Below are 27,442 nucleotides of genomic sequence, written 5' to 3'. Positions count from 1 at the left end.
CGCGAGAAGGGCCCGACGCACGTCCAGGGTCACCACCGCGCCCACCGCACCGACACCCCGCCTCGTCCGCCTTCGCCGCGGCCGGCGTCACGCGCAGCAGGTAAGCAGCTTACCTGCCCGCCACCCCCGTGGCCGGGGGCTCGTAACAGGGGTCACTCCGCGCGCTCCGGCCGTGCAGCTTACCTGCCCGCCACCCCTGTTGCCGGGGGCGCGTAACAGGGGTCACTCCGCGCGCAGTGCGCTCACGAAAGGGGTGGGGCTCACCCTGGTTGATATAGACAGCAGGACGGTGGCCATGTAAGTCGGAACCTGCTAAGGAGTGTGTAACAACCCACCTGCCGAATCAACTAGCCCTGAAAATGGATGGCGCTGGAGCGTCGGGCCCATATACCCGGCCGTCGCCGGCAGCGAGACGCGCTTGGAGGTGCGCTCAGCGCGGGTCCCATATGATTGCGCACTGGTGTGCGTCTGGGTCGTGACAGCGTGGCACGCGAATGTCTGTGCTGCATTGGATCAGTCTCCTTTCTTTAACAGGCAAAAGCTTTATAACCTCACTAATGCCTTGCATCGTCTATATTAGATATATAACAACGGGCGGGTGCGGGCGGATGGCGAGCGGATGCGGTTCTGATCAAACGTTAGATCGGGTGGATTGCGGATGGTTGACGACTTTCTGATGCGGTTGCGGATGAAATAATTGCCTATCCGCGCATCTCTAATATATATATATATATATATATATATATATATATATATATATATATATATATATATATATATATATATATATATATATAAAATAAAATAAATATATATATATAGCTAGAATTCACTGAAAGTCAAGTATTTCATATATATATATATATATATATATATATATATATATGAAATACTTGAGTATATTTATATACATATATATGAAATACTTGAGTATTTCCTATATATATATATATATATATATATATATATATATATATATATACCGTATTTTCCGCACTATAAGGCGCACCGGATTATTAGCCGCACCTTCAATGAATTACATATTTCATAACTTTGTCCACCAATAAGCCGCCCCGGATTATAAGCCGCGCCTACGCTGCGCTAAAGGGAATGTCAAAAAAACAGTCAGATAGTTCAGTCAAACTTTAATAATATATTGAAAACCAGCGTTCTAACAACTCTGTCCCAAAATGTACGCAAATGTGCAATCACAAACATAGTAAAATTCAAAATGGTGTAGAGCAATAGCAACATAATGTTGCTCGAACGTTAATGTCACAACACACAAAATAAACATAGCGCTCACCTTCTGAAGTTATTCTTCATTCGTAAATCCTTCGAATTCTTCGTCTTCGGTGTCCGAATTGAAAAGTTGCGCAAGCGTGGGATCCAAAATGGCCGGTTCCGTCTCGTCGAAGTCATCGGAGTCAGTGTCGCTGTTGTTGTCCAGTAGTTCTGTGAATCCTGCCTTCCGGAAAGCTCGGACCACAGTTGTGACCGCAATATCTGCCCAGGCATTTACGATCCACTGGCAAATGTTGGCGTATGTCGTCCGGCGCTGTCTGCCCGTCTTAGTGAAGGTGTGTTCGCCTTCGGAGCTGTGTGAAAAAAGCCACCCGGCCTCTTCGCGTAAACTTCCCTTAACCACTCGCTCATCTTTTCTTCATCCATCCATCCCTTCGAGTTAGCTTTTATGATGACGCCGGCTGGAAAGGTCTCTTTTGGCAAGGTCTTCCTTTTGAATATCACCATGGGTGGAAGTTTCTGGCCATTAGCATGGCAAGCTAGAACCACAGTGAAGGATGACTTCTCATTCCCTGTGGTGCGAATATTCACCGTACGTGCTCCCGTTCCACAGTGCGGTTCACAGGAATATCAGTTGCTGTGAAATACGGTAGTAATCCGTGTGCGGATGGAGAGATTGCGTCTTTTTATGAACCGGATCGCTTAGTAGGAGCCATTTTGTGGTCTTTACAGATGTAAACAGGAAATGAAACGTACGGTGATATCCGCGCGTTTTTTCTTCTTCTTCCGGGGGCGGGTGGTTGCTTACAGTAGAAGAAGAAGCGCTTCCTGTTCTATGGGGGCGGGTGCTTTCCTTGGCGGTTGCTTGCGTAGAAGAAGAAGCGCTTCCTGTTCTACCGGGAAAAAAGATGGCGGCTGTTTACCGAAGTTGCGAGATCGAAACTTTATGAAAATGAATCGTAATAAAGCGCACCGGGTTATAAGGCGCACTGTCAGCTTTTGAGCAAATTTGTGGTTTTTAGGTGCGCCTTATAGTGCGGAAAATACGGTATATATATATATATATGAAATACTTGACTTGGTGAATTCTAGCTGTAAATATACTCCTCCCATCTTAACCACGCCCCCCTCCCCACCCCCCACCTCCCGAAATCGTAGGTCTCAAGGTTGGCAAGTATGCTGTACTGTATATAACGCGCCGGACGTGACAGAAGTGAAAGTAGAAGTCCAGTCCCTCTGGTTCTTAGCTTTTCCAAACAACTAGGTTGAGGTTTGCTGTCATAGACCTCGGGAGCGGAGGCAGCCTTGAAAGGATGAAGCCCCTCTATTGGGACACAGCTCAATGAGTCGTTGAATTAGGTTCTATTTGTTAATATTCTCCAAGGCATCTGTTTGGTCTCCCCCTCTCAAGTGTTCCTCATCTTCAATCCTCTGTGCTCTTCCTTTCTATGGACCGGCGGCCTTTCCCTCCACTTTCCTTCCATCGGCCCTCACGGAGCTGCTGGCGCCCTCCCTGACAAGTTGTGTCTGGTGTCTCCCCACCCAGGACAGTTCCAGCTCGGTGGGTTCAGGCGACTTCACGGGCATCAAGGAGCTGGACGACATCAGCCAGGAGATCGCCCAGCTGCAGAGGTGAGCCCGCCGTGGTCACGGATGGAATGTTCCATTCCAGGCCGTGACCTCGATCAGTCCTTATTAACACCACCCAGAACAACCAACCCCATCTCTCCGCCCACGTCATTCATTCACTTTTAATGCAAAAGTGAACGTAAAAGAAAGAAAACAAACAGGATGAGCATGACAGTAACAGTCACATGATTTTTTTTTTTAAAGCAATCAAGTTAGTAGAGAAGCCCGAATACTTTCCCTCATCATGCTGCCTCCTACCTCACGTGCGTTCATCTCCCACTACCCACTCTCTCTCTCACACACACACACACACACACACACACACGTACTTCAATGTGTGTGTGTATTTTGTTTGCTCATCACTTATTCTCTCCATCTGCTGCGTCAGCACTCTTGCCTTTACCCAGTGGAATACTATCAGGTAATCGCACAAGTCACCCACTGAACCTGGACTGGCATTTTTTACACACTCACACACACATTCTTGTATTTCTTACCTTCTTGAGACCTCCGAAAAATGCCTACTTAATTAGGACCAGCCTCTCTAGATATATAAAGATGTGTATTTACAACAATAATAATACACACATACTATGCAAATATGAAAACGATAAGCTTTTAGTTATTTATTTATTTTTTGTTTGTAATTGTTTTTTAATCGTCATTATTTACTTCAAGTTATTACAGTATGTCTCTACCATACTTGCCAACCTTGAGACCTCCGATTTCGGGAGGTGGGGGTTGGGGGTTGGGGGGCGTGGTTAAGATATATATATATATATATATATATATAAGAAATGACTTTCAGTGAATTCTAGCTATATACCGTATTTTCCGCACTATTAGCCGCACCTAAAAACCACAAATTTACTCAAAAGCTGACAGTGCGCCTTATAACCCGGTGCGCTTTATATATGGATTAATATTAAGATTCATTTTCATAAAGTTTCGGTCTCGCAACTACGGTAAACAGCCGCCATCTTTTTTCCCCGTAGAAGAGGAAGTGCTTCTTCTTCTACGCAAGCAACCGCCAAGGTAAGCACCCGCCCCCATAGAAGAGGAAGCGCTTCTTCTTCTACTGTAAGCAACCACCCACCCCCGTAGAAGAAGAAGAAGCGCGCGGATATTACGTTTCATTTCCTTTGTGTGTTTACATCTGTAAAGACCACAAAATGGCTCCTACTAAGCGACAGGGATCCGGTTCATGAAAAGACGCAATCTCTCCATCCGCACACGGACTACTATTTCACAGCAACTGCCTAAAGACTTTCAAGAAAAGCTGGCTACTTTCCGTGCATATTGTAAAAACAAGATAGCTGAAAAAAAGATCCGGCCAGAGAACATTATCAACATGGACGAGGTTCCACTGACTTTTGATATTCCTGTGAACCGCACTGTGGATACAACGGGAGCACGTACGGTGAATATTCGCACCACAGGGAATGAGAAGTCATCCTTCACTGTGGTTCTAGCTTGCCATGCTAATGGCCAGAAACTTCCACCCATGGTGATATTCAAAAGGAAGACCTTGCCAAAAGAGACCTTTCCAGCCGGCGTCATCATAAAAGCTAACTCGAAGGGATGGATGGATGAAGAAAAGATGAGCGAGTGGTTAAGGGAAGTTTACGCGAAGAGGCCGGGTGGCTTTTTTCACGCAGCTCCGTCCATGTTGATATACGACTCCATGCGCGCCCACATCACGCTGGTTTTTAATATATTATTAAAGTTTGACTGACCTATCTGACTGTTTTTTTGACATTCCTTTAGCGCAGTTAGATGCGGCTTATAACACGGGGCGGCTTATAGGTGGACAAAGTTTTGAAATATGCCGTTCATTGAAGGCGCGGCTTATAACCCAGGGCGGCTTATGGTGCGGAAAATACGGTATATATATTTTATTACATATATGTACGGTATATATATATATATATATATATATATATATATATATATACAAATAAATAAAATAAATACTTGAATTTCAGTGTTCATTTATTTATACATATACACACACATAACACTCATCTACTCATTGTTGAGTTAAGGGTTGAATTGTCCATCCTTGTTCTGTTCTCTGTCACTATTTCAGAACACACACATTATACAAATATACATTATAAAATCAATAAGAAAACGGGAGCTCTAATTTGGGAGTCTGAATTAGGATCAGAAGTTCCTATATAAACATTGCGCACTCACGTCGCCTTTTTGTACTGATTACTGCAGCTGTGCACTGGATTCATTCACAAATACAAACTCACAATCACTTTAGAGTTAGGCTCCACCATCAGAATGTGTACTTAAACTTATAAAGATCACATGGATATTATTCAGTGAGTTGATTCACCAAAACTAACCTGTTATACAGGAGGAAAAAGCACACAGGACGTTTCAATTGTTCACAGACTGGTCGCGCTCATCAGAATGACAAGACACTTCCGGTCTGCAGGTGATAGCATTCAGTTGGGAAGAAACGCCCTACTGCCCCCTACTGACCAATGTGAATACTGATAAATCTGTAATGACAGCTCTAAAAACGAATTCAAACCACAAAATAAAATAAATAAATCAACACAAAAATGTGACACATTATGGGTGGGTCACATATGCATGTACAGTAGATGGCAGTATTGTCCTGTTTAAAAGTGTCACAACATTGCTGTTTACGGCAGACGAACTGCTTTACGGTGGACGAAAACTTGACTGCTGTTGTTGTGTGTTGTTGCCGCGCTGGGAGGACGTTAATGAAACTGCCTAACAATAAACCCACATAAGAAACCAAGAACTCGCCCTCGATCATTAGCTGTTTATATTGTGGGAAAGCGGACGTGTGAACAGGCTGTCAACACGTCACTCAGGTCCGCATGGCCTCCAGCTCCGCCTGAATTTCGGGAGTTTTTCGGGAGAAAATTTGTTCCGGGAGGTTTTCGGGAGAGGCGCTGAATTTCGGGAGTCTCCCGGAAAATCCGGGAGGGTTGGCAAGTATGGTCTCTACATACATACCGTATTTTTCGGTCTATAAGGCGCACTTAAAATCCTTTCATTTTCTCAAAAACTCGACGGTGCACCTTATAACCCGGTGCGCCTAATGTACGGAAATTTGTCGGTTGTACTTACCGACCTTGAAGCTATTTTATTTGGTACATGGTGAAATGATAAGTGTGACCAGTAGATGGCAGTCACACATAAGACATACGTGTAGACCAGTGTTTTTCATACCTTTTTTGAGCCAAAGCACGTTTTTTTGCGTTGAAAAAATCCGGAGGCACACCACCAGCAGAAATCATTAAAAACGAAACTTGGCTGACAGTAAAAAGTCGTTGGCGCAATTATTGGATATGACTTGTCTCAAAGTAGGTGTACTGTCACCACCTGTCACATCACACCCTGACTTATTCAGACTTTTTTGCTGTTTTCCTGTGTGTAATGTTTTACTTCTTGTCTTGCGCTCCTATTTTGGTGGCCTTTTCTCTTTTTTTTTGGTATTTTCCTGTAGCAGTTTCATGTCTTCCTTTGAGCGATATTTCCCGCATCTACTTTGTTTTTGCAATCAAGAATATTTCAGTTGTTTTTATCCTCCTTTGTGGGGACATTGTTGATTGTCACGTCATGTTCGGATGTACTTTGTCTTCGCTCCACAGTAAGTCTTTGCTGTCGTCCAGCATTCTGTTTTTGTTTACTTTGTAGCCAGTTCATTTTTAGTTTTGTTCTGCATAGCCTTCCCTAAGCTTCAATGCCTTTTCTTAGCGGCACTTACCTTTTGTTTATTTTTGGTTTAAGCATTAGACACCTTTTTACCTGCATGCTGCCTCCCGCTGTTTCTGACATCTACAAAGCAATTAGCTACCTGCTGCCACCTACTGATATGGAAGAGTATTACGCGGTTACTCTGCCCAGCTCTAGACAGCACCGACACTCAACAACAACACATCATTTGCACACTATAATTACTGCTTTGCAAAAAATATTTTTAACCCAAATAGGTGAAATTAGATCATCTCCCACGGCACAGCAAACTGTATCTCACGGCACACTAGTGTGCCGTAGCGCAGTGGTTGAAAAACACTGGTGTAGACTGCAATATAACTCAAGTAAAAAAAACACCCAACATTTTATATGTTCCATTGAAAATATAGAACATTAAACATGGCTCTCAAAAATCTATCAAAATGTTTTAGTAGGACTTTGGTAAGCTATGAAGCCACACCGCTTGATGGATTGTACTGTGCTTCAACATAGGAGTATTATTATGGTGTATGTATAAGGTAAGACATTATCTGGCCTTTTGTTTCACAATATCATACCTGCCAACTACTCTGGTTTTCCCGTAATTCGTACGGTTTTCATCAACCTATTCCGGGTTACGGTTGCAGTGATAAAAAATACGGTTTTTCATTAATTTAAAAAAAAAAAGGGTGAAAACTACGCGAATTGCACCGTGTGCAGACAAGATTTTTCGATCGGACACGGAGGAATTAGCGATGTAAAAGACCACGTTGGGACAAAAAAACACAAGTCTAATGCCGTTGCTAGCGATACAAGTGGAAAACTTTCAACGTTTTTCGTCGCCCAAACAGATTCTTTGGATGTGATAAATGCCGAAGTTTTATTTACGGAGGCAATAATTGAGCATGGACTTCCAATCGCACTGGTATGATCACATGGGACAGTTAAATGTTTGTAATGCAACCTTTAAAAATCATTACGCGGTGATCGCGGTCCCAAAAATAAACTTTTCTTGCATGATAATGTCCAGAAAAATTCGCTTTATATTACTATAGAGTCCTTTTAACGAATGAGTTTGATGGTTTATCACAAACCTTAAATGAAAGAAGTCCTTTGTTCTCCTGCACCGCATGCGCTTTGGCCTTGCTTCGTGTTTGGTGCGCAATCCTGTCGGCTGTATTTCACAGCACGACATACTGTTAAAAGTGTTTATACTATTTATGCTTTCAAGTCCAAGTTGAAGAAATCTTGTTAAATGTTGACAGCATAACTACCAAAATACAGAAGTATGTCCTTAATATTTTTGCAGTGCTATTTCTGTTGAAAAGTTCAAATGATTACATTAGAGATGTGATGTGCCACTTTTCAAGTGTCTGATGGCTTCAATGAATTTTCATAAATTTTTCATATTTTGAATTCTTTTGAAAGGCTTACAAAAAAACTACATTTGAATTGTAATTCCATGCTATTGGCAGGACTATTAATTTTAATGAAGTTAGCTTACCATGTTTACAGTATGATAATTGTGATAGAAATGTGAATTTTAGGCACAGAATATTTTTTACAATTGAACAAGGCAGTAGATTATACAAGCTTGGACAGAAAGTTAATAATGACACCATTATTTTTTTTAATGGAATTGTTTAGTACTGTTTTACCATTTGTTTACTGTAAAAAGTGTTTATACTTTCAATGAACAAATTGAAGTCTTGTGAAAGGTTGACAGGATAACTGGCATTAACTGTCAAAATAATTTCAAACTATTGAAGTTAGCTTACAGAATAAACATGTCAATCAACCCATATGATTTTTGCTGTAATATTTTTGTTTTGAAAAGTCACTGTGACTGATAGAAAAGTGATGGTTTTAGCAACATTTTAACCTGTCTGAATTAGGGCTGCAGCTAACGATTATTTTTCTATCGATTAATCTATAGATTATTTTTTTCGATTAATCGGTTAATCTATAGATTATTTTTTCGATTAATCTATAGATTATTTTTCCTTTTTTATTTAAAATGAAGAGGAAAAAAAAAAGTAGGCCAGTTTTTTCAAAAGGCATGGCTTTTATTTACAAAAAAAAAAGTATGGCCACTCAGTCAACATTGACAACAACATGACAAAATATTCTGTAACAATGTAAACATTTAAAACTTTTAACATTTAACAAAATTAAAAGTAGCTTATTTGCTTTTTAATGTGCAAATATAAAAGTAAACATCCAGTGCAAATCTTAATATTCTGGAATAGTATAAGCATTTCAAAAGTAAAAGTATTGCTTATTTTGCGTTAAAATGTGCAAAAATAAAGATAAACATCCAATACAAAAAAGTGCAAAACGGAAATATTCTGTAACAAGTGTACACATCTCAACAAAAGTAAAAGTATTGCTTATTTGCTAAAATGTGCAAAAATAAAGCTAAACATCCAATACAAAAAAGTGTACAGTGTAAACATTTCAACAAAAGTAAAAGTATTGCTTATTTTGCTTAATAACACAACAATGATAGTATGATTAAAGTGAAAGTGAATTGTTGGTTTGTACATAGTATATGTAACTGTTAATGTTGTAAAAGGTATTTGCACAACTAATTAACGTTAGCGTTTGTGACACGTCTTGTGCCGTGGGGTTCTTTCAGGACCGACAGACTGAACGCCAGACGGCCTTGCCAGGTTTGCAATCTTTTAATTTTACGCAAAGTCTTTTCTCTTCCAACTGCGCGGATCGCGCACCTGGGCACGATTGCGGCGTCGCTCCCGGCGCGCCCCGCCTCGCCGCTCGCTCGCCGCCGCCGCCTCTCCACAGCGTTAAAGAGGAGCGCGTCTTTGTAAACACTGAACAGGCACGCCAAACGCGCCTCTCAGAGCGAAACGGTGCTTTAGTTTATGAATTTACAACGCAGATACAAATGACACATTCATGTTTTTGTGTAATAATGACAACGTATACGCACGCGGACGATTGACTTGTTGATGGTGATGGCAAGAACGCTGTCGGGGGTTTTCTTTTCAAATGTTCCTTCATAGCCGTTGTGCTGCTATGATAGGCCATTTCCGCTCGACACAGTGTGCATACAACAACATTATTAGGCCGTTTATTGAAATACTCCCACACTTTTGACGACTTTTGGCGTGCTTTTTTCCCCTCGCTCGCATCGTCTGCTTTGCGCTCCGCCATGACAGTAAAGTAATGTGACGTAAATATGCGACGCGCCGACGCACAAAAACGGCGTCGACGTATTTACGTAACCGATGACGTCGACTACGTCGACGCGTCGTTTCAGCCTTAGTCTGAATGCAATCAATCATTTTGCGTCGGGGGGCGAACCCTGAACCCCCCACCAGGACTTTGTCCTGGACCTACCGGGGCCTGCGGCCCCTGGACCCTGGCTACTAGGTTTTTCTGATTTCAAAAGTTGGCAGGTATGGGATTGTACTGTGCTTCAACATAGGAGTATTATTATGGTGTATGTATAAGGTAAGACATTATCTGGCCTTTTGTTTCACAATATTATGCAAAAGCAACTTTTCTTACCTTCTGGTACCTGCTGATCTGTATTTGGGATCTGCATAAGTCCTTAAAATGTGTCTGTCAGAAAGCGCTTTAGACCTGACTAGACCTGCTCATCGGCAGTGCGCCTTGTAATCCGGTGCGCCCTATGGTCCAGAATGTACGTTTTTTTTTATTAAATTAATTTTGGCCAAAGGGGGCGCATTTCAATTTCTTACACACACTTGTTATTTCATATGTTGACCATAGAGGGAGCACTTTTAAAAGTGACACAGTCAATTATAAAAATCCCTCCTTTCTGGGACCACCCTCATGTTGATAGATGTCACCACAAATGAGACATTGTCTATGAGATGCAATGTTATTGATTTATGTCATCACTTGTTCACACCTCCTTGTCAGTACTTGGACTTTGGCTTGGTTTGTTCTCCCGAGGTGCAAATGAACATTTGGACCGGATGTGGCGTGAAGGTAAATACATTATTTATTTAACACTATAAATACAAAAAAAGGATCAAACAAAAAGCGCGCACAGTGGCGGAGAATAAACTATGAACAATTAAACAAAACTTGCAAACTATGGCTTGAATAAAGAAAACTTACTTGGCATGGACAAAAAAGGAGCAGCGTGAACGATGGACATGAAAAAATGGACAGAGCATAAATGTGGTGATGTCGTCAGGACGAACAACAGAAAATGAATCAACTTAAATACTATGGACATGATTAGTGAAAGCAGGTGCGTGACTCAAAACGTGAAACAGGTGCGTGACGTGACAGGTGAAAACTAATGGTTGCTATGGTGACAAACAAGAGTGCACAATGAGTCCAAACGTGGAACAGGTGAAACTAATGGGTAATCATGCAAACAAGACAAGGGAGTGAAAAGCCAGAAACTAAACAAAACATGACTTAACAAAACATGATTACACAGACATGACACTCCTCATATGGAAGATACTTTTCCTTCTTCATGTCTCAAGAAGGCTAGATATACAAGAACACACACAAACACACACGTTTTATTTACTGAATGATGTGCAATTGTGTGCCATGTGAACGGGCGAAAACAAACCATTGACAGATAAACAGGTAACATATGGACAGCATGCATCCAGTAAGTATTCACAGCGCTTCACTTTGTCCCCATTTTATTATGTTACTGTCTTATTCAAATATTAAACAAATTCCCCTTTTCTTCTCATAATGACAACATGAAAAAAGTACTATTTTTTTTCAAATTTTCAATAATAACTAAGAAGAGAAATCGTCTAAAATGTAATACGTCGGAAAAACTTTTTATTTTTATTTTTATAAAAATGTGTAAAAAAATAAAATTAAAAAAATTCCCAGTCCACAATCATCCACAACACGTTCTCTTAGATTTCCATGTTATGATACATGTTCACATTATTTATTGACTGTATCTAAAAAAGATTAAAAAATATATTTTTATTTAAATGAAGATATGAAATAATCCTAAATGAAATACAATGACTTGGTTTATATTATTGTATATACTAGGGCAGGGGTCACCAACGCGGTGCCCGCGGTCACCAGGTAGCCCGTAAGGACCAGATCAGTCGCCCGCTGGCCTGTTCTAAAAATAGCTCAAAGAGCAGCACTTACCAGTGAGCTGCCTCTATTTTTTAAATTGTATTTATTTACTAGCAAGCTGGTCTCGCTTTGCTCGACATTTTTAATTCTAAAAGAGACAAAACTCAAATAGAATTTGAAAATCCAAGAAAATATTTTAAAGACTTGGTCTTCACTTGGAATAAGCGGTAGAAAATGGATGGATGGATGGGTCTTCACTTGTTTAAATAAATTCATTTATTTTTTTACTTTGCTTCTTATTACTTTTAGAAATACAATTTTAGAGAAAAAATACAACCTTAAAAATGATTTTAGGATTTTTAAACAAATAAACCTTTTTACCTTTTAAATTTCTTCTTCTTTCCTGACAATTTAAATCAATGTTCAAGTAAAATTTCTTTTTTTTATTGTAAAGAATAATAAATATTTTAGCTTCTGTTTTTTCGACGAAGAATATTTGTGAAATATTTCTTCAAACTTACTATGATTAAAATTCAAAAAAATTATTCTGGCAAATCTAGAAAATATGTATAATCAAATTTAAATCTTATTTCAAAGTATTTTGAATTTCTTTTAAAATTTTTGTTATGGAAAATGTAGAAGAAATACTGATTTGTCTTTGTTAGAAATATAGCTTGGTCCAATTTGTTGAATATTCTAACAAAGTGCAGATTGGATTTTAACCAATTTAAAACATGTCATCAAAATTCTAAAATGTATCTTAATCAGGAAAAATGACTAATGATGCTCCATAAATTCTTTTTTTAATTTTTTCAAAAAGATTCAAATTAGCTAGTTTTTCTCTTCTTTTTGTCGGTTGAATTTTGAATTTTAAAGAGTCGAAATTGAAGATAAACTATGTTTCAAAATTTTTTTATTTTTTTTTCGTGTTTTCTCCTCTTTTAAACCGTTCAATTAAGTGTTTTTTTCATAATTTATTCTCTACAAAAAACGTTCCGTAAAAGGGAAAAAAAATGTACGACGGAATGACAGACAGAAATACCCATTTTTTAAATATATATACACATTTATTTATTTAGCTATTCTTGTTTAAATCACACTTACGTGTAACTTACAAATGACAATATATTTATTTATTTAAGTGTGTATCAAACTGGTAGCCCTTCGCATTAATCAGTACCCAAGAAGTAGTTTTTGGTTTCAAAAAGGTTGGTGACCCCTGTACTAGGGCATCAAATCAGTGTCAGTTGAGTCGGTCCATAGGTTGCCTGTAGGGATTTTTAATGTCCAGCAGATGTCAGTATTTAGTGACACAGTATCGACACAGTATCAATACAGTTTTGCAATGTGTCGAAACGCTTCATGACGCCTCATCAACCCATCACTACACAACACTAACCCTGTTCAGACTTACGCTTTCTTTAAATTAAAGTGGAGTAGTAGTTTGTGGTTTGGTGACACTTAATGGTCAATGGTCGAATGACACGGACACGTTTGTTACTGGATACTTTCTAGTACGCTTCTGCCTGTGACTTTGTATGTGTAAGTAATATGCAGCTATAATTATTCGTTACTTGTTTATTAGTGGTGCACAAAACATCGATTCCCATCCTTGGCGATTCTTATTCATTCCGATTTTAAATAGATTAATAATTAGAAAAATAGATAAAATTTATTAATTAAAAAATTATTTTTCTTGTAAGAATCAATTTAAAAAAAAAAGTTTTTAGGCCAATTTTTTATGCAACCAGAAGGAGCTTTTCTAACCTGTAAATTGTTTTGAAAAAGTTTCATTATAATTAATATATATATTAATAAACCCAAATAATACTTTTTGAGAATCGTGTTGAATCGAATCATCACCCCAGGAATGAGAATTGTATCGAAGGTGTCCCAAAGATTCACGCCTCTATTGTTTGTATTTAAAAAAGTGTTGTTTTTTTCTGATTTGAAAAAATCTGATTGAAAAATGAATCATTTAATAGCACTAAACTCATTTAAAACAACGTAACAATTCCTATAATTTGTCATGAAGATAAAAATTGATATCCTACATTGCAGCAAACATTTCTGCTGCTTCGTAGGTCCTAATGAGCGTCGCTAAATACCAGAAGTTCTGAACCACCAGCCAGGACTCTTCCTAGAGCTGCCAGCCCGATAAACTAAATAAGTTAAAAAAGCTATTGGCAGATTTTTGTGAAACTTTCAGGAAATGTCTGAAATGTTAAGTGATTACATTTGAGAAGTGATGCAAATCATTTCTACTATGTTTACCTTATGTTTACGTTACAAGCCTGGATTACTGTGGACCCGCCTCCACCCACAGAGACAAAAAGATTAACTGGCGAGAAGCTTCACACTATTTGTTTCATTTCGCTAAAGACAGTGTAGCTCAAAAAGTTCTGGGCACATTTTGATGAAACTTTCGAGAAATGTCAGAACTTGGATAAGGAACAAGTCGGAAGATTTTGGGGGTCGTCCGGATTCATGTTTATTTTAAAATAATTCTTTATTATCAGAAGATAGGGCTGCGCTCTCCGAGTTTGCTTGTATTTAAATTTTAATACATTTTAAAATAATTAAATAAAAAAGAAAACCATCTTTTGTGTCGTCATAATGTGTGGTGTGAAAAATAAATGTACTGCAATTTTAGAATTAGCCTATAAAACAGGCCTGGGCAGTTATTTTGACTCTGGGGCCCACATTTAGAGAAAAAATGTGTCTGGGGGCCGGTATATCTATCTATGTATATGTATATATATATATATATATATATATATATATATGTATGTATGTATGTGTATATGTATGTGTATATATATATATATATATATATATACATACACATACATACATACATATATATATATATATATATATATATATATATATATATATATATACATACATACATATATATATATATATATATATATATATATACAGGTAAAAGCCAGTAAATTAGAATATTTTGAAAAACTTGATTTATTTCAGTAATTGCATTCAAAAGGTGTAACTTGTACATTATATTTATTCATTGCACACAGACTGATGCATTCAAATGTTTATTTCATTTAATTCTGATGATTTGAAGTGGCAACAAATGAAAATCCAAAATTCCGTGTGTCACAAAATTAGAATATTACTTAAGGCTAATACAAAAAAAGGGATTTTTAGAAATGTTGGCCAACTGAAAAGTATGAAAATGAAAAATATGAGCATGTACAATACTCAATACTTGGTTGGAGCTCCTTTTGCCTCAATTACTGCGTTAATGCGGCGTGGCATGGAGTCCATGAGTTTCTGGCACTGCTCAGGTGTTATGAGAGCCCAGGTTGCTCTGATAGTGGCCTTCAACTCTTCTGCGTTTTTGGGTCTGGCATTCTGCATCTTCCTTTTCACAATACCCCACAGATTTTCTATGGGGCTAAGGTCAGGGGAGTTGGCGGGCCAATTTAGAACAGAAATACCATGGTCCGTAAACCAGGCACGGGTAGATTTTGCGCTGTGTGCAGGCGCCAAGTCCTGTTGGAACTTGAAATCTCCATCTCCATAGAGCAGGTCAGCAGCAGGAAGCATGAAGTGCTCTAAAACTTGCTGGTAGACGGCTGCGTTGACCCTGGATCTCAGGAAACAGAGTGGACCAGTACCTTCACAGCGCAATAAGAAAACATGATTTATTCCCACGTTATATTTGACAATAACAATGACAATAAGAAAAGATGATTTATTCGCATGTTATGTTTGAGAAGCGTGGTAGAGGGGCGGAAGAGCTGTGGATTGCTGACGTCATGATCTGTGCTTCATATTTCACCTTGTTTGAACTTAGTCATCATTTTATTTTTTATTTCAGTCCAGTGTCTTTCATGTTAACAAAGGAAGGAGCCTACACAACAACACTTGTGTGTGTGTGTGTCAGGGAGAAGTACACTCTGGAGCAGGACATCAGGGAGGCAGAAGAGTCCATCAGGCATAAGAGTGCTGAGGTGCAGGTCCGTGTCCTCCTCGGTTTTTCCTCCTTCTACAAAGTCCTCAGCATGACTTAGTTTTCCTCCCGACGGTCCAGGACATGCAGAACGAGCTGGACCGAGAGACGGCCTGCCTGCAGGAGCTGGAGGCGCAGAAACAGGACGCCCAGGACCGCCTGGAGGAGATGGACCAGCAGAAACACAAACTGGAGGACATGCTGAATGAAGTCCGGATGAAATGTCAGGAGGAGTCTCAGATGGTGGGAAAGGAACATGGACATTGTCTCCACTCTAGCTTGGATGGAGGTTCGGAGTTTCTTTTCTTTATGTCCTCCAGATCTCAACACTCCAGAGTCAGATCCACTCTCAGGAGTCGGACCTGCAGAACCAGGAGGAGGAGCTGAGCCGGGCCAAGGCCGACCTGGGCCGGCTGCAACAGGAGGAGGACCAGCTGGAGCAGAGTCTGGCGGCGGGCAAGATCCAACTGGAGACCATCATCAAGTCCCTGAAGGCCACGCAGGACGAGATCAACCAGGTTGGCACAGCAGGGGGCGCCTTGTGACGCTGCCAGGACAACACCCAAACCACCTGTGCTCCTGTGATCTTCAGGCCCGCAGTAAGTTGTCCCAAATCCAGGACAGCCAACAGGAAGTCTCCAAAAGCATCGAACAATACAACAGCACCCTGAACGGAACCCACGGCGGCAGCATGACCAACCTGGCCGACATGAGCGAAGGGTTCAGCGATAGAGAGAACGGAGCCTTCAGCACATCTTCCCAGGTGGGCGGGTTACCGCCCGGGTTCTTGAATGTGAAACATGACGTCTTTGCTTCCTCACACAGGAGGATCCGTTCAAAGTGAAGCCCTCAGTGTTCAACAATCAGCCTCAAGAACTTCACACCGACCCCTTCCACTCCGAGGACCCTTTCAGGGCCGACCCCTTCAAAGGTTCCCCAGCCGCCACCTCTTCTTCTCCTCCTTTTCTTCTCCTCCTCTTCCGACTGACCTCTCTTTTAGCAAAGCATGCACTGCAAAAAGTCAGTGTTCAAAAACAAGAAAAAAAAAAAAAAAAATGAGGGGTGTTTTATTTGAACTACCGTATTTTCCGCACCATAAGGCGCCCTGGGTTATAAGCCGCGCCTTCAATGAACGGCATATTTCAAAACTTTGTCCACCTATAAGCCGCCCCGTGTTGTAAGCCGCATCTAACTGCGCTAAAGGAATGTCCAAAAAACAGTCAAATAGGTCAGTCAAACTTTAATAATATATTAAAAACCAGCGTGATGTGGGCGCGCATGGAGTCGTATATCAACATGGACGGAGCTGCGTGAAAAAAGCCACCCGGCCTCTTCGCGTAAACTTAAACTTACCTTAACCACTCGCTCATCTTTTCTTCATCCATCCCTTCGAGTTAGCTTTTATGGTGACGCCGGCTGGAAAGGTCTCTTTTGGCAAGGTCTTCCTTTTGAATATCACCATGGGTGGAAGTTTCTGGCCATTAGCATGGCAAGCTAGAACCACAGTGAAGGATGACTTCTCATTCCCTGTGGTGCGAATATTCACCGTACGTGCTCCCGTTGTATCCACAGTGCGGTTCACAGGAATATCAGTTGCTGTGAAATAGTAATCCGTGTGCGGATGGAGAGATTGCGTCTTTTCATGAACCGGATCCCGGTCGCTTAGTAGGAGCCATTTTGTGGTCTTTACAGATGTAAACACACAAAGGAAATGAAACGTACGGTGATATCCGCGCGCTTTTTCTTCTTCTATGCGGGCGGGTGGTTGCTTACAGTAGAAGAAGAAGCGCTTCCTGTTCTATGGGGGCGGGTGCTTACCTTGGCGGTTGCTTGCGTAGAAGAAGAAGCGCTTCCTGTTCTACCGGGAAAAAAGATGGCGGCTGTTTACCGTAGTTGCGAGATCGAAACTTTATGAAAATGAATCGTAATATTAATCCATATATAAAGCGCACCGGGTTATAAGGCGCACTGTCAGCTTTTGAGAAAATTTGTGGTTTTTAGGTGCGCCTTATAGTGCGGAAAATACGGTAAGCTAAATTATCTGCCAATAGAACAAGACAATTTGGCTTTTCCAAAACAAGTAAAATGAGCTAACTTCAATGAACCCAAAAATACCTTCAAATAAGTATATTCTCACTAATAACTGTCAGTGTTTCCCACAGGACAGGCATCTATTTGTGGTGGTGTGGTCGAGGGGCGGGGGGTGGCGGCGGCAGCGGCGATGACCAAGAAGAACGCGGAGTTGCAATATAATTACAACATTTTATGTACATATTTATATACAGATTTGAACAATTACTTATTCACTGAAATATATTTATTAATTGTGGTTCTTAAAAAAATTATATCTTATAAAATATAAAAGCTAAAATGTCTCTTAAAGCTCTGCCCCTTTAATTAGTGACTACTAAATTATTTAACTTTAGCCTACTACTACAACCATATTATTTACCAGCAACATGAAGTGAAACAGAGGCAGAGGTGTCCTGCCACAGTCAGTCAACCTCCTCCTCCTCCTCCTCCTCCTCCTGCTGCTGCTGAACAGGTCGCACCTGTGGTCCGGACTGTAGGCCTACCTCCTCTCCAAGTCCAGCCCTTTTCGGCCGTTGAAAATATTTCTCTATACTCATCTGTGTGAAGGAGTGAACATCCAACATTAGAATTTATTACTAACGAGCAGAAGCGCTCTATGTACAGTGCCGTCTAACCTTAAGCGGCAGCAGCTCAACACATGCAGGGTTCAATGTTAAGGTTTTTTTCTTCTCAAATCTACTTGCCCCAATATTTTTACTTGTCCTGCCTAGGTTTTTTTCTGGCTGTGTAGTGCTCATGGCTTATATCTTACTAGAATCCTTCCCGTTGACTATTTACAACACTACACAGTATTTATTATTATTATTATCTATAATTACATTTAAATGGCATTGCATACATGTAAAATGAAATGCTATTTCACATTATTTGACCAGTAGCAGTTACACTCATCTGAACAGGTCAGCCACCTGTTTAAAGCCCGATCACAGTTGGAATCTTGAAATGAAGGGCCTTTAATGGCCAAAACATTAACCTGGACAACATTTTAACAGCTGCTTGGCTCAGATTTTATTCTTTTCATTGCATTCACATGCTGCAGTGGACAGTGGACAATTTAGCTTCAGTCCACGTGTGTTTATTGACAACAGGGCTATAACCTGGACACGTTAGCTCGTCGGTATTGTAACACGTGACTGTTACTACGTGCGTCTGCCCCGGCCCCCGAGTCAAACAGCGGCGGTGTTAATGAAGCAGCGTCAGGCTGCTCACCGTCAGTGAAACGCTCGGTGAAAACGGATTAACGTTAAATATATGACGAGCCGCGAGCGATGCAGCTATAACCTATCTACCTAGAACCTATATTACCCTCGTATTTTGATCCCGTCCGTCCGTCTTCGTCTTCGTCTTCTGAGTACGTATGTTCTATTGTTTCATTGAAAATAAAACAGCAAAGTCCATTTGGCTGCCATCTTTGACACAATTGTGTCAAAGTCATGATTATTTTTTTGCATGCTTGAAATAAGAAATGATTACTTTGAAAAAGTAGTTTTATACTTGTGAGTGTTGATGACACAACACTTGATATTCTAGTTTCAAGCATGTTTTACTCAATATAGCTCATTAAATCTCAGCAACAAGCTGTAATATCTTACTGAGATCATTTAGGAACAAAACTAGAGATGTCCGATAATGGCTTTTTTACCGATATCCCAAATTCCGATATTGTCCAACTCTTAATTACCGATACCGATATCAAGCGATACCGAAATATACAGTGGTGAAATGAACACATTATTATGCCTAATTTTGTTGTGATGCATTAAACCAGGGGCGCTCATTATGTCGATCGCGATCTACCGGTGGATCTCGGAGGGTGTGTCAGTCGATCACCAGCCAGGCATTAAAAAAAATAGTCCTAAAAATGAGCGATCATAAATCTTCACTATGACGTCACTTTCGTCACTTGATTGACATTCACGGCACCCGAGGGTCTTCTGAGATGACGCTGGCTGCTGCCAGCTCATTAAAATTACCGACTGGAAGGCGAGAAACACTTTATTTCAACAGACTCTGGCGCCGTACCTGTCGTCAAAACTCCAAAGACCGACTGCACAGTTGCGCAGTTGCGCTAACAAAATAAGAGTCTCAGAAAGCTGGTGTGCACAAGCTAGCAAGCTACGGAGTTTGCCGACAATGTGTTTCTTGTAAAGTGTATACAAAGGAGTACGGAAGCTGGACAAATAAGATGCCAAAAACCAACCACTTTCATGTGGTATTGGACAGAAAGGAGGACTTTTTTTCTCCTCCATTCGAAAATGCGGACGTTTTTAGCACCACTGTCTGATTACAATCAATGCAAGTCATCACAATCAGGTAATACACCAACTTATATTCTTGTCTTCATGAAAGAAAGGAATCTATATGTGTTAAACATGCTTGTATTATCTCTAAACACTTTTAACTTGTTAACAATATTAACTATATGTGTTAAACATGCTTGTATTATCATTAAACACCTTTAACTTATTACCAATATTAACTATAAGTGTTAAACATGCTTGTATTATCTTTAAACACCTTTAACTTGTTAACAATATTAACTATATGTGTTAAACATGCTTGTATTATCTCTAAACACTTTTAACGTATTAACAATATTAACTATATGTGTTAAACATGCTTGTATTATCTTTAAACACCTTTAACTTATTACCAATATTAACTATAAGTGTTAAACATGCTTGTATTATCTTTAAACACCTTTAACGTATTAACAATATCAACTATATGTGTTAAACATGCTTGTATTATCTTTAAACACCTTTAATGTATTAACAATATTAACTATATGTGTTAAACATGCTTGTATTATCATTAAACACCTTTAACTTATTAACTATATGTGTTAAACATGCTTGTATTATCTTTAAACACCTTTAACTTATTACCAATATTAACTATATGTGTTAAACATTCTTGTATTATCATTAAACACCTTTAATTTATTAACAATATTAACTATATGTGTTAAACATGCTTGTATTATCACTAAACATCTTTAACTTGTTAACAATATTAACTATATGTGTTAAACATGTTTGCATTATCTTTAAACACCTTTAACTTAACAATATTAACTATCTGTGTTAAACATGCTTGTATTATCATTAAACACCTTTAACTTGTTAACAATATTAACTATATGTGTTAAACATGCTTGTATTATCGCCTGCAGAAAAAGTGTGAGCACCCCTGCATTAAACAATGTAACAAGGTTTTCCAAAATAAATCAACTCAAGTTATGGAAAAAAAATGCCCATGTTGGCATTTTTTTCCATAACTTGAGTTGATTTATTTATCATGATTTCTTTTTTCATGCTTGGAAGTAAGAAATTATTACTTTAAAAAAAGTAGTTTTATACTTGTGAGTAGAGATGTCCGATAATGGCTTTTTTGCCGATATTCCGATATTGTCCAACTCTTAATTACCGATTCCGATATCAAGCGATACCGATACATACAGTGGTGGAATTAACACATTATTATACCTTATTTCGTTGTGATGCCCCGCTGGATGCATTAAACAATGTAACAAGGTTTTCCAAAATAAATCAACTCAAGTTATGGAAAAAAAAATGCCAACATGGCACTGCCATATTTATTATTGAAGTCACAAAGTGCATTCTTTTTTTTTTTAACATGCCTCAAAACAGCAGCTTGGAATTTAAGACATGCTCTCCCTGAGAGCGCATGAGGAGGTTGAGGTGGGCGGGGTTGAGGGGGGCAGGGGGGTGTATATTGTAGCGTCCCGGAAGAGTTAGTGCTTCAAGGGATTCTGGGTATTTGTTCTGTTGTGTTTATGTTGTGTTGCGGTGCGGATGTTCTCCCGAAATGTGTTTGTCATTCTTGTTTGGTGCGGGTTCACAGTGTGGTGCATATTTGTAACAGTGTTAAACGTGTTTATACGGCCACCCTCAGTGTGACCTGTATGGCTGTTGACCAAGTATTAAAACATTAAACAATGTAACAAGGTTTTCCAAAATAAATCAACTCAAGTTATGGAAAAAAAAATGCCAACATGGCACTGCCATATTTATTATTGAAGTCACAAAGTGCATTATTATTTTTTTTAACATGCCTTAAAACAGCAGCTTGGAATTTGGGACATGCTGTATATTATAGCGTCCCGGAAGAGTTAGTGCTTCAAGGGATTCTGGGTATTTGTTCTGTTGTGTTTATGTTGTGTTACGGTGCGGATGTTCTCCCGAAATGTGTTTGTCGTTCTTGTTTGGTGTGGGTTCACAGTGTGGCGCATATTTGTAACAGTGTTAAACGTGTTTATACGGCCACCCTCAGTGTGACCTGTATGGCTGTTGACCAAGTATTAAAACATTAAACAATGTAACAAGGTTTTCCAAAATAAGTCAACTCAAGTTATGGAAAAAAATGCCAACATGGCACTGCCATATTTATTATTGAAGTCACAAAGTGCATTATTTTTTTTAACATGCCTCAAAACAGCAGCTTGGAATTTGGGACATGCTCTCCCTGAGAGAGCATGAGGAGGTTGAGGTGGACGGGGTTGGAAGGGCGGGGTTGAGGTTGGGTAGTGAGGGGTGTATATTGCAGCCCGGAAGAGTTAGTGCTGCATGGGATTCTGGGTATTTGTTCTGTTGTGTTTATGTTGTGTTACGGTGCAGATGTTCTCCCGAAATGTGTTTGTCATTCTTGTTTGGTGTGGGTTCACAGTGTGGCGCATATTTGTAACAGTGTTAAACGTGTTTATACGGCCACCCTCAGTGTGACCTGTATGGCTGTTGACCAAGTATTAAAACATTAAACAATGTAACAAGGTTTTCCAAAATAAATCAACTCAAGTTATGGAAAAAAAAATGCCATCATGGCACTGCCATATTTATTATTGAAGTCACAAAGTGCATTATTTTTTTTTTAACATGCCTTAAAACAGCAGCTTGGAATTTTGGGACATGCTGTATATTGTAGCGTCCTGGAAGAGTTAGTGCTTCAAGGGATTCTGGGTATTTGTTCTGTTGTGTTTATGTTGTGTTACGGTGCGGATGTTCTCCCGAAATGTGTTTGTCATTCTTGTTTCGTGCGGGTTCACAGTGTGGCGCATATTTGTAACAGTGTTAAACTTGTTTATACGGCCACCCTCAGTGTCACCTCTATGGCTGTTGACCAAGTATTAAAACATTAAACAATGTAACAAGGTTTTCCAAAATAAATCAACTCAAGTTATGGAAAAAAAAATGCCATCATGGCACTGCCATATTTATTATTGAAGTCACAAAGTGCATTATTTTTTTTTTAACATGCCTTAAAACAGCAGCTTGGAATTTTGGGACATGCTGTATATTGTAGCGTCCTGGAAGAGTTAGTGCTTCAAGGGATTCTGGGTATTTGTTCTGTTGTGTTTATGTTGTGTTACGGTGCGGATGTTCTCCCGAAATGTGTTTGTCATTCTTGTTTCGTGCGGGTTCACAGTGTGGCGCATATTTGTAACAGTGTTAAACTTGTTTATACGGCCACCCTCAGTGTCACCTCTATGGCTGTTGACCAAGTATTAAAACATTAAACAATGTAACAAGGTTTTCCAAAATAAATCAACTCAAGTTATGGGGAAAAAAATGCCAACATGGCACTGCCATATTTATTATTGAAGTCACAAAGTGCATTATTTTTTTTTTAACATGCCTTAAAACAGCAGCTTGGAATTTGGGACATGCTGTATATTAATAGCGTCCCGGAAGAGTTAGTGCTTCAAGGGATTCTGGGTATTTGTTCTGTTGTGTTTATGTTGTGTTGCGGTGCGGATGTTCTCCTGAAATGTGTTTGTCATTCTTGTTTGGTGCGGGTTCACAGTGTGGCGCATATTTGTAACAGTGTTAAACGTGTTTATACGGCCACCCTCAGTGTGACCTGTATGGCTGTTGACCAAGTATGCGTTTGCATTCACTTGTGTGTGTGAAAAGCCGTAGATATTATTATGTGATTGGACCGGCACGCAAAGGCAGTACATTTTACATTTTACATTTTACTTTTTGAAACCGATACCGATAATTATGAAACCGATACCAATAATATCCGATATTATTATATATTAGCACATCCCTAACCAAAACCCTTAAAACAAGTAAAACACTCTAACATAAAATCTGCTTAGTGAGAAGAACTATCTTATCAGACAGAAAATAAGCAAATATCAGCCTTATTTGAGATATTTCATCTTACTTAGATTTCACTTTTTGCAGTGTGTTTCTTCGCTTCACTTCTTTCTTTTGTGTCTTCCTCCTCTGCTTGACTCCTTCTCCAGGTGACCCTTTCCAAAATGACCCCTTTGCAAAGCCGCCAGCAGCGCCTGCAGGTACTCACTCAGCCAGGCCTTCTGGGTCCTACCATCTCGCAGGGCTGGACCATTAAATCACGTTTCAATTTCGTCTCCTCACGTTCATAGTCATATTACAATAAAAAAAAACCCGATTAAGGTGGATGCAAATTCCTGAGCTTGTATCGCTGAAGCAGATAGAAGTGAACAAAAAACACGTGGACTAGATGGTTGCTACTTTGTATTTGACACAGCGCTGGTTTGCCTAATCAATAATCACTAAACTCAACAAAAAAAGTATAACATTTCCGTGTGGCCAATAAAACAGAATTTGCTGTTAAACGCAGAACATCAGGAAAATGGACATAAATGTGACTAAATGCTGTTATTGTGAGGATAAGGAAGACTTGTCTGGGACCTCTCATTCATCCCCGAAACACGTCTTAAATGAAACAATGTGGAGACGTCCACTTGAACTAGTAACTAGAATAGGAAGCTAAAGCTAGTAAGAAATCCATACACACACAACTAGGCTTGTACCGGTACTAGTATAGTATCGCGGTACTAATGAATCAAAAACGGTACTATACTCATACTTGCCAACCTTGAGACCTCCGATTTCGGGGGGTGGGGGGTGGGGGTGTGGTCGGCTGTGGGGCAGGGCGTGGTTGTGGCGTGGTTAAGAGGGGAGGAGTATATTGACAGCTAGAATCAAGTATTTCATATATGTATATATATACAGGTAAAAGCCAGTAAATTAGAATATTTTGAAAAACTTGATTTATTTCAGTAATTGCATTCAAAAGGTGTAACTTGTACATTATATTTATTCATTGCACACAGACTGATGCATTCAAATGTTTATTTCATTTAATTTTGATGATTTGAAGTGGCAACAAATGAAAATCCAAAATTCCGTGTGTCACAAAATGAGAATATTACTTAAGGCTAATACAAAAAAGGGATTTTTAGAAATGTTGGCCAACTGAAAAGTATGAAAATGAAAAATATGAGCATGTACAATACTCAATACTTGGTTGGAGCTCCTTTTGCCTCAATTACGGTACTTCGTTAATGCGGCGTGGCATGGAGTCGATGAGTTTCTGGCACTGCTCAGGTGTTATGAGAGCCCAGGTTGCTCTGATAGTGGCCTTCAACTCTTCTGCGTTTTTGGGTCTGGCATTCTGCATCTTCCTTTTCACAATACCCCACAGATTTTCTATGGGGCTAAGGTCAGGGGAGTTGGCGGGCCAATTTAGAACAGAAATACCATGGTCCGTAAACCAGGCACGGGTAGATTTTGCGCTGTGTGCAGGCGCCAAGTCCTGTTGGAACTTGAAATCTCCATCTCCATAGAGCAGGTCAGCAGCAGGAATCATGAAGTGCTCTAAAACTTGCTGGTAGACGGCTGCGTTGACCCTGGATCTCAGGAAACAGAGTGGACCGACACCAGCAGATGACATGGCACCCCAAACCATCACTGATGGTGGAAACTTTACACTAGACTTCAGGCAACGTGGATCCTGTGCCTCTCCTGTCTTCCTCCAGACTCTGGGACCTCGATTTCCAAAGGAAATGCAAAATTTGCATGGTTGGGTGATGGTTTGGGGTGCCATGTCATCTGCTGGTGTCGGTCCACTCTGTTTCCTGAGATCCAGGGTCAACGCAGCCGTCTACCAGCAAGTTTTAGAGCACTTCATGCTTCCTGCTGCTGACCTGCTCTATGGAGATGGAGATTTCAAGTTCCAACAGAACTTGGCGCCTGCACACAGCGCAAAATCTACCCGTGCCTGGTTTACGGACCATGGTATTTCTGTTCTAAATTGGCCCGCCAACTCCCCTGACCTTAGCCCCATAGAAAATCTGTGGGGTATTGTGAAAAGGAAGATGCAGAATGCCAGACCCAAAAACGCAGAAGAGTTGAAGGCCACTATCAGAGCAACCTGGGCTCTCATAACACCTGAGCAGTGCCAGAAACTCGTCGACTCCATGCCACGCCGCATTAACGCAGTAATTGAGGCAAAAGGAGCTCCAACCAAGTATTGAGTATTGTACATGCTCATATTTTTCATTTTCATACTTTTCAGTTGGCCAACATTTCTAAAAATCCCTTTTTTGTATTAGCCTTAAGTAATATTCTAATTTTGTGACACACGGAATTTTGGATTTTCATTTGTTGCCACTTCAAATCATCAAAATTAAATGAAATAAACATTTGAATGCATCAGTCTGTGTGCAATGAATAAATATAATGTACAAGTTACACCTTTTGAATGCAATTACTGAAATAAATCAAGTTTTTCCAAATATTCTAATTTACTGGCTTTTACCTGTAATTGAAAAGTGTTTGTGTTGTGTAAAGGAAATGTGATATTTTCAGGAAGCTCATCTTGTATTTGAGATAGTTTATAGGGTTAGGTGCAATAAGTGTTCAGTCTAAACCCTTTCGGTCTGTAACATTGTCAATTTATGAATGCACATCTGATTGTTTATTTTTTTGACCACTGACCGAAGAAAATAATTTAAAAAAAAACATTTCAGGTGACTACCTCTTGAAGCTCATCGAGAGAATGCCAAGAGTGTGCAAATCAGCATTTTTGTATCATCCTTAAAATCTTAAAATCCTAAAAAGAAAAAGACGCGTGTTCTTGTCGCTCATAATTATTTTTTAATGATAGGCAAAATTCCAAATAAAGTGCAGTTCCCCCTTAAGTGGACGTCACTCCCTGGCACCTCAAGAGCCGTGCTGGTCAATTGGTCGGCAGCTCACTAGCCAGCGTGCTTGCGGGGACGGGAGTATTGAAGCCATGGCGTGTTCAGGACGAGGAGTAATACACGTTATTAAAAACAATGCAAACATCCACATGTGCCTTACTGTAAGTAAGCACCGCGACTAACCACTCATCCACTGTGCTGTTGCAGATCCGTTTGGAGGCGACCCGTTCAAAGAGACAGACCCCTTCAAAGCATCCTCTGAAGATTTCTTCAAGAAGACCACAAAGTTGGATCCTTTCGGCGCGTCGGACCCCTTCAGCAAGAGTGCCACCTTACCTTCCAAGGTGAGGGCGCTAACGCTTGGACACTTTTCTGGTTTGGCTTTTTTCTTTGTGGACGCTATTTACGATTTCTGACTTTGTGGTAGCTAGTAGTGTTCTCTAAGGCTGAGGAAAAACCTCATTGCCATTTTTCTCTCCTAAATTGCGATTGGATTTAAATATCGGGGCGGTGTAGCTCGGTTGGTAGAGTGGCCGTGCCAGCAACTTGAGGGTTCCAGGTTCGATCCCCGCTTCTGCCATCCACGTCACTGCCGTTGTGTCCTTGGGCAAGACACTTGACCCACCTGCTCCCAGTGCCACACACACTGCTTTAAATGTAACTTAGATATTGGCTTTCACTATGTAAAAGCGCTT

At 39.9% G+C, this 27,442-nt stretch overlaps 1 protein-coding gene across 3 annotated transcripts in view; it reads left to right on the top strand.

Annotated features, from left to right (window-relative positions):
- eps15l1a (epidermal growth factor receptor pathway substrate 15-like 1a) overlaps nt 1-27,442 on the top strand; it is a 126,394-nt gene that overhangs the window by 52,292 nt on the left and 46,660 nt on the right. For 2 of the 3 annotated variants that reach the window (XM_061978441.1, XM_061978438.1), the window contains 9 exons: nt 2,792-2,877; nt 3,263-3,295; nt 15,587-15,659; nt 15,734-15,895; nt 15,973-16,170; nt 16,245-16,415; nt 16,478-16,583; nt 24,021-24,071; nt 26,955-27,091. In XM_061978441.1, the coding sequence (XP_061834425.1) occupies nt 2,792-2,877; nt 3,263-3,295; nt 15,587-15,659; nt 15,734-15,895; nt 15,973-16,170; nt 16,245-16,415; nt 16,478-16,583; nt 24,021-24,071; nt 26,955-27,091 (1,017 nt within the window). The remainder of the gene's footprint in view (nt 1-2,791; nt 2,878-3,262; nt 3,296-15,586; nt 15,660-15,733; nt 15,896-15,972; nt 16,171-16,244; nt 16,416-16,477; nt 16,584-24,020; nt 24,072-26,954; nt 27,092-27,442) is intronic. The other variant, XM_061978442.1, reaches the window with a different exon arrangement.

The sequence above is a fragment of the Nerophis lumbriciformis genome, linkage group LG18, assembly GCF_033978685.3.
Source record: "Nerophis lumbriciformis linkage group LG18, RoL_Nlum_v2.1, whole genome shotgun sequence".
Classification (NCBI taxonomy): Eukaryota; Metazoa; Chordata; class Actinopteri; order Syngnathiformes; family Syngnathidae; genus Nerophis; species Nerophis lumbriciformis.
This window is presented reverse-complemented; position numbering and strand designations above follow the sequence as displayed.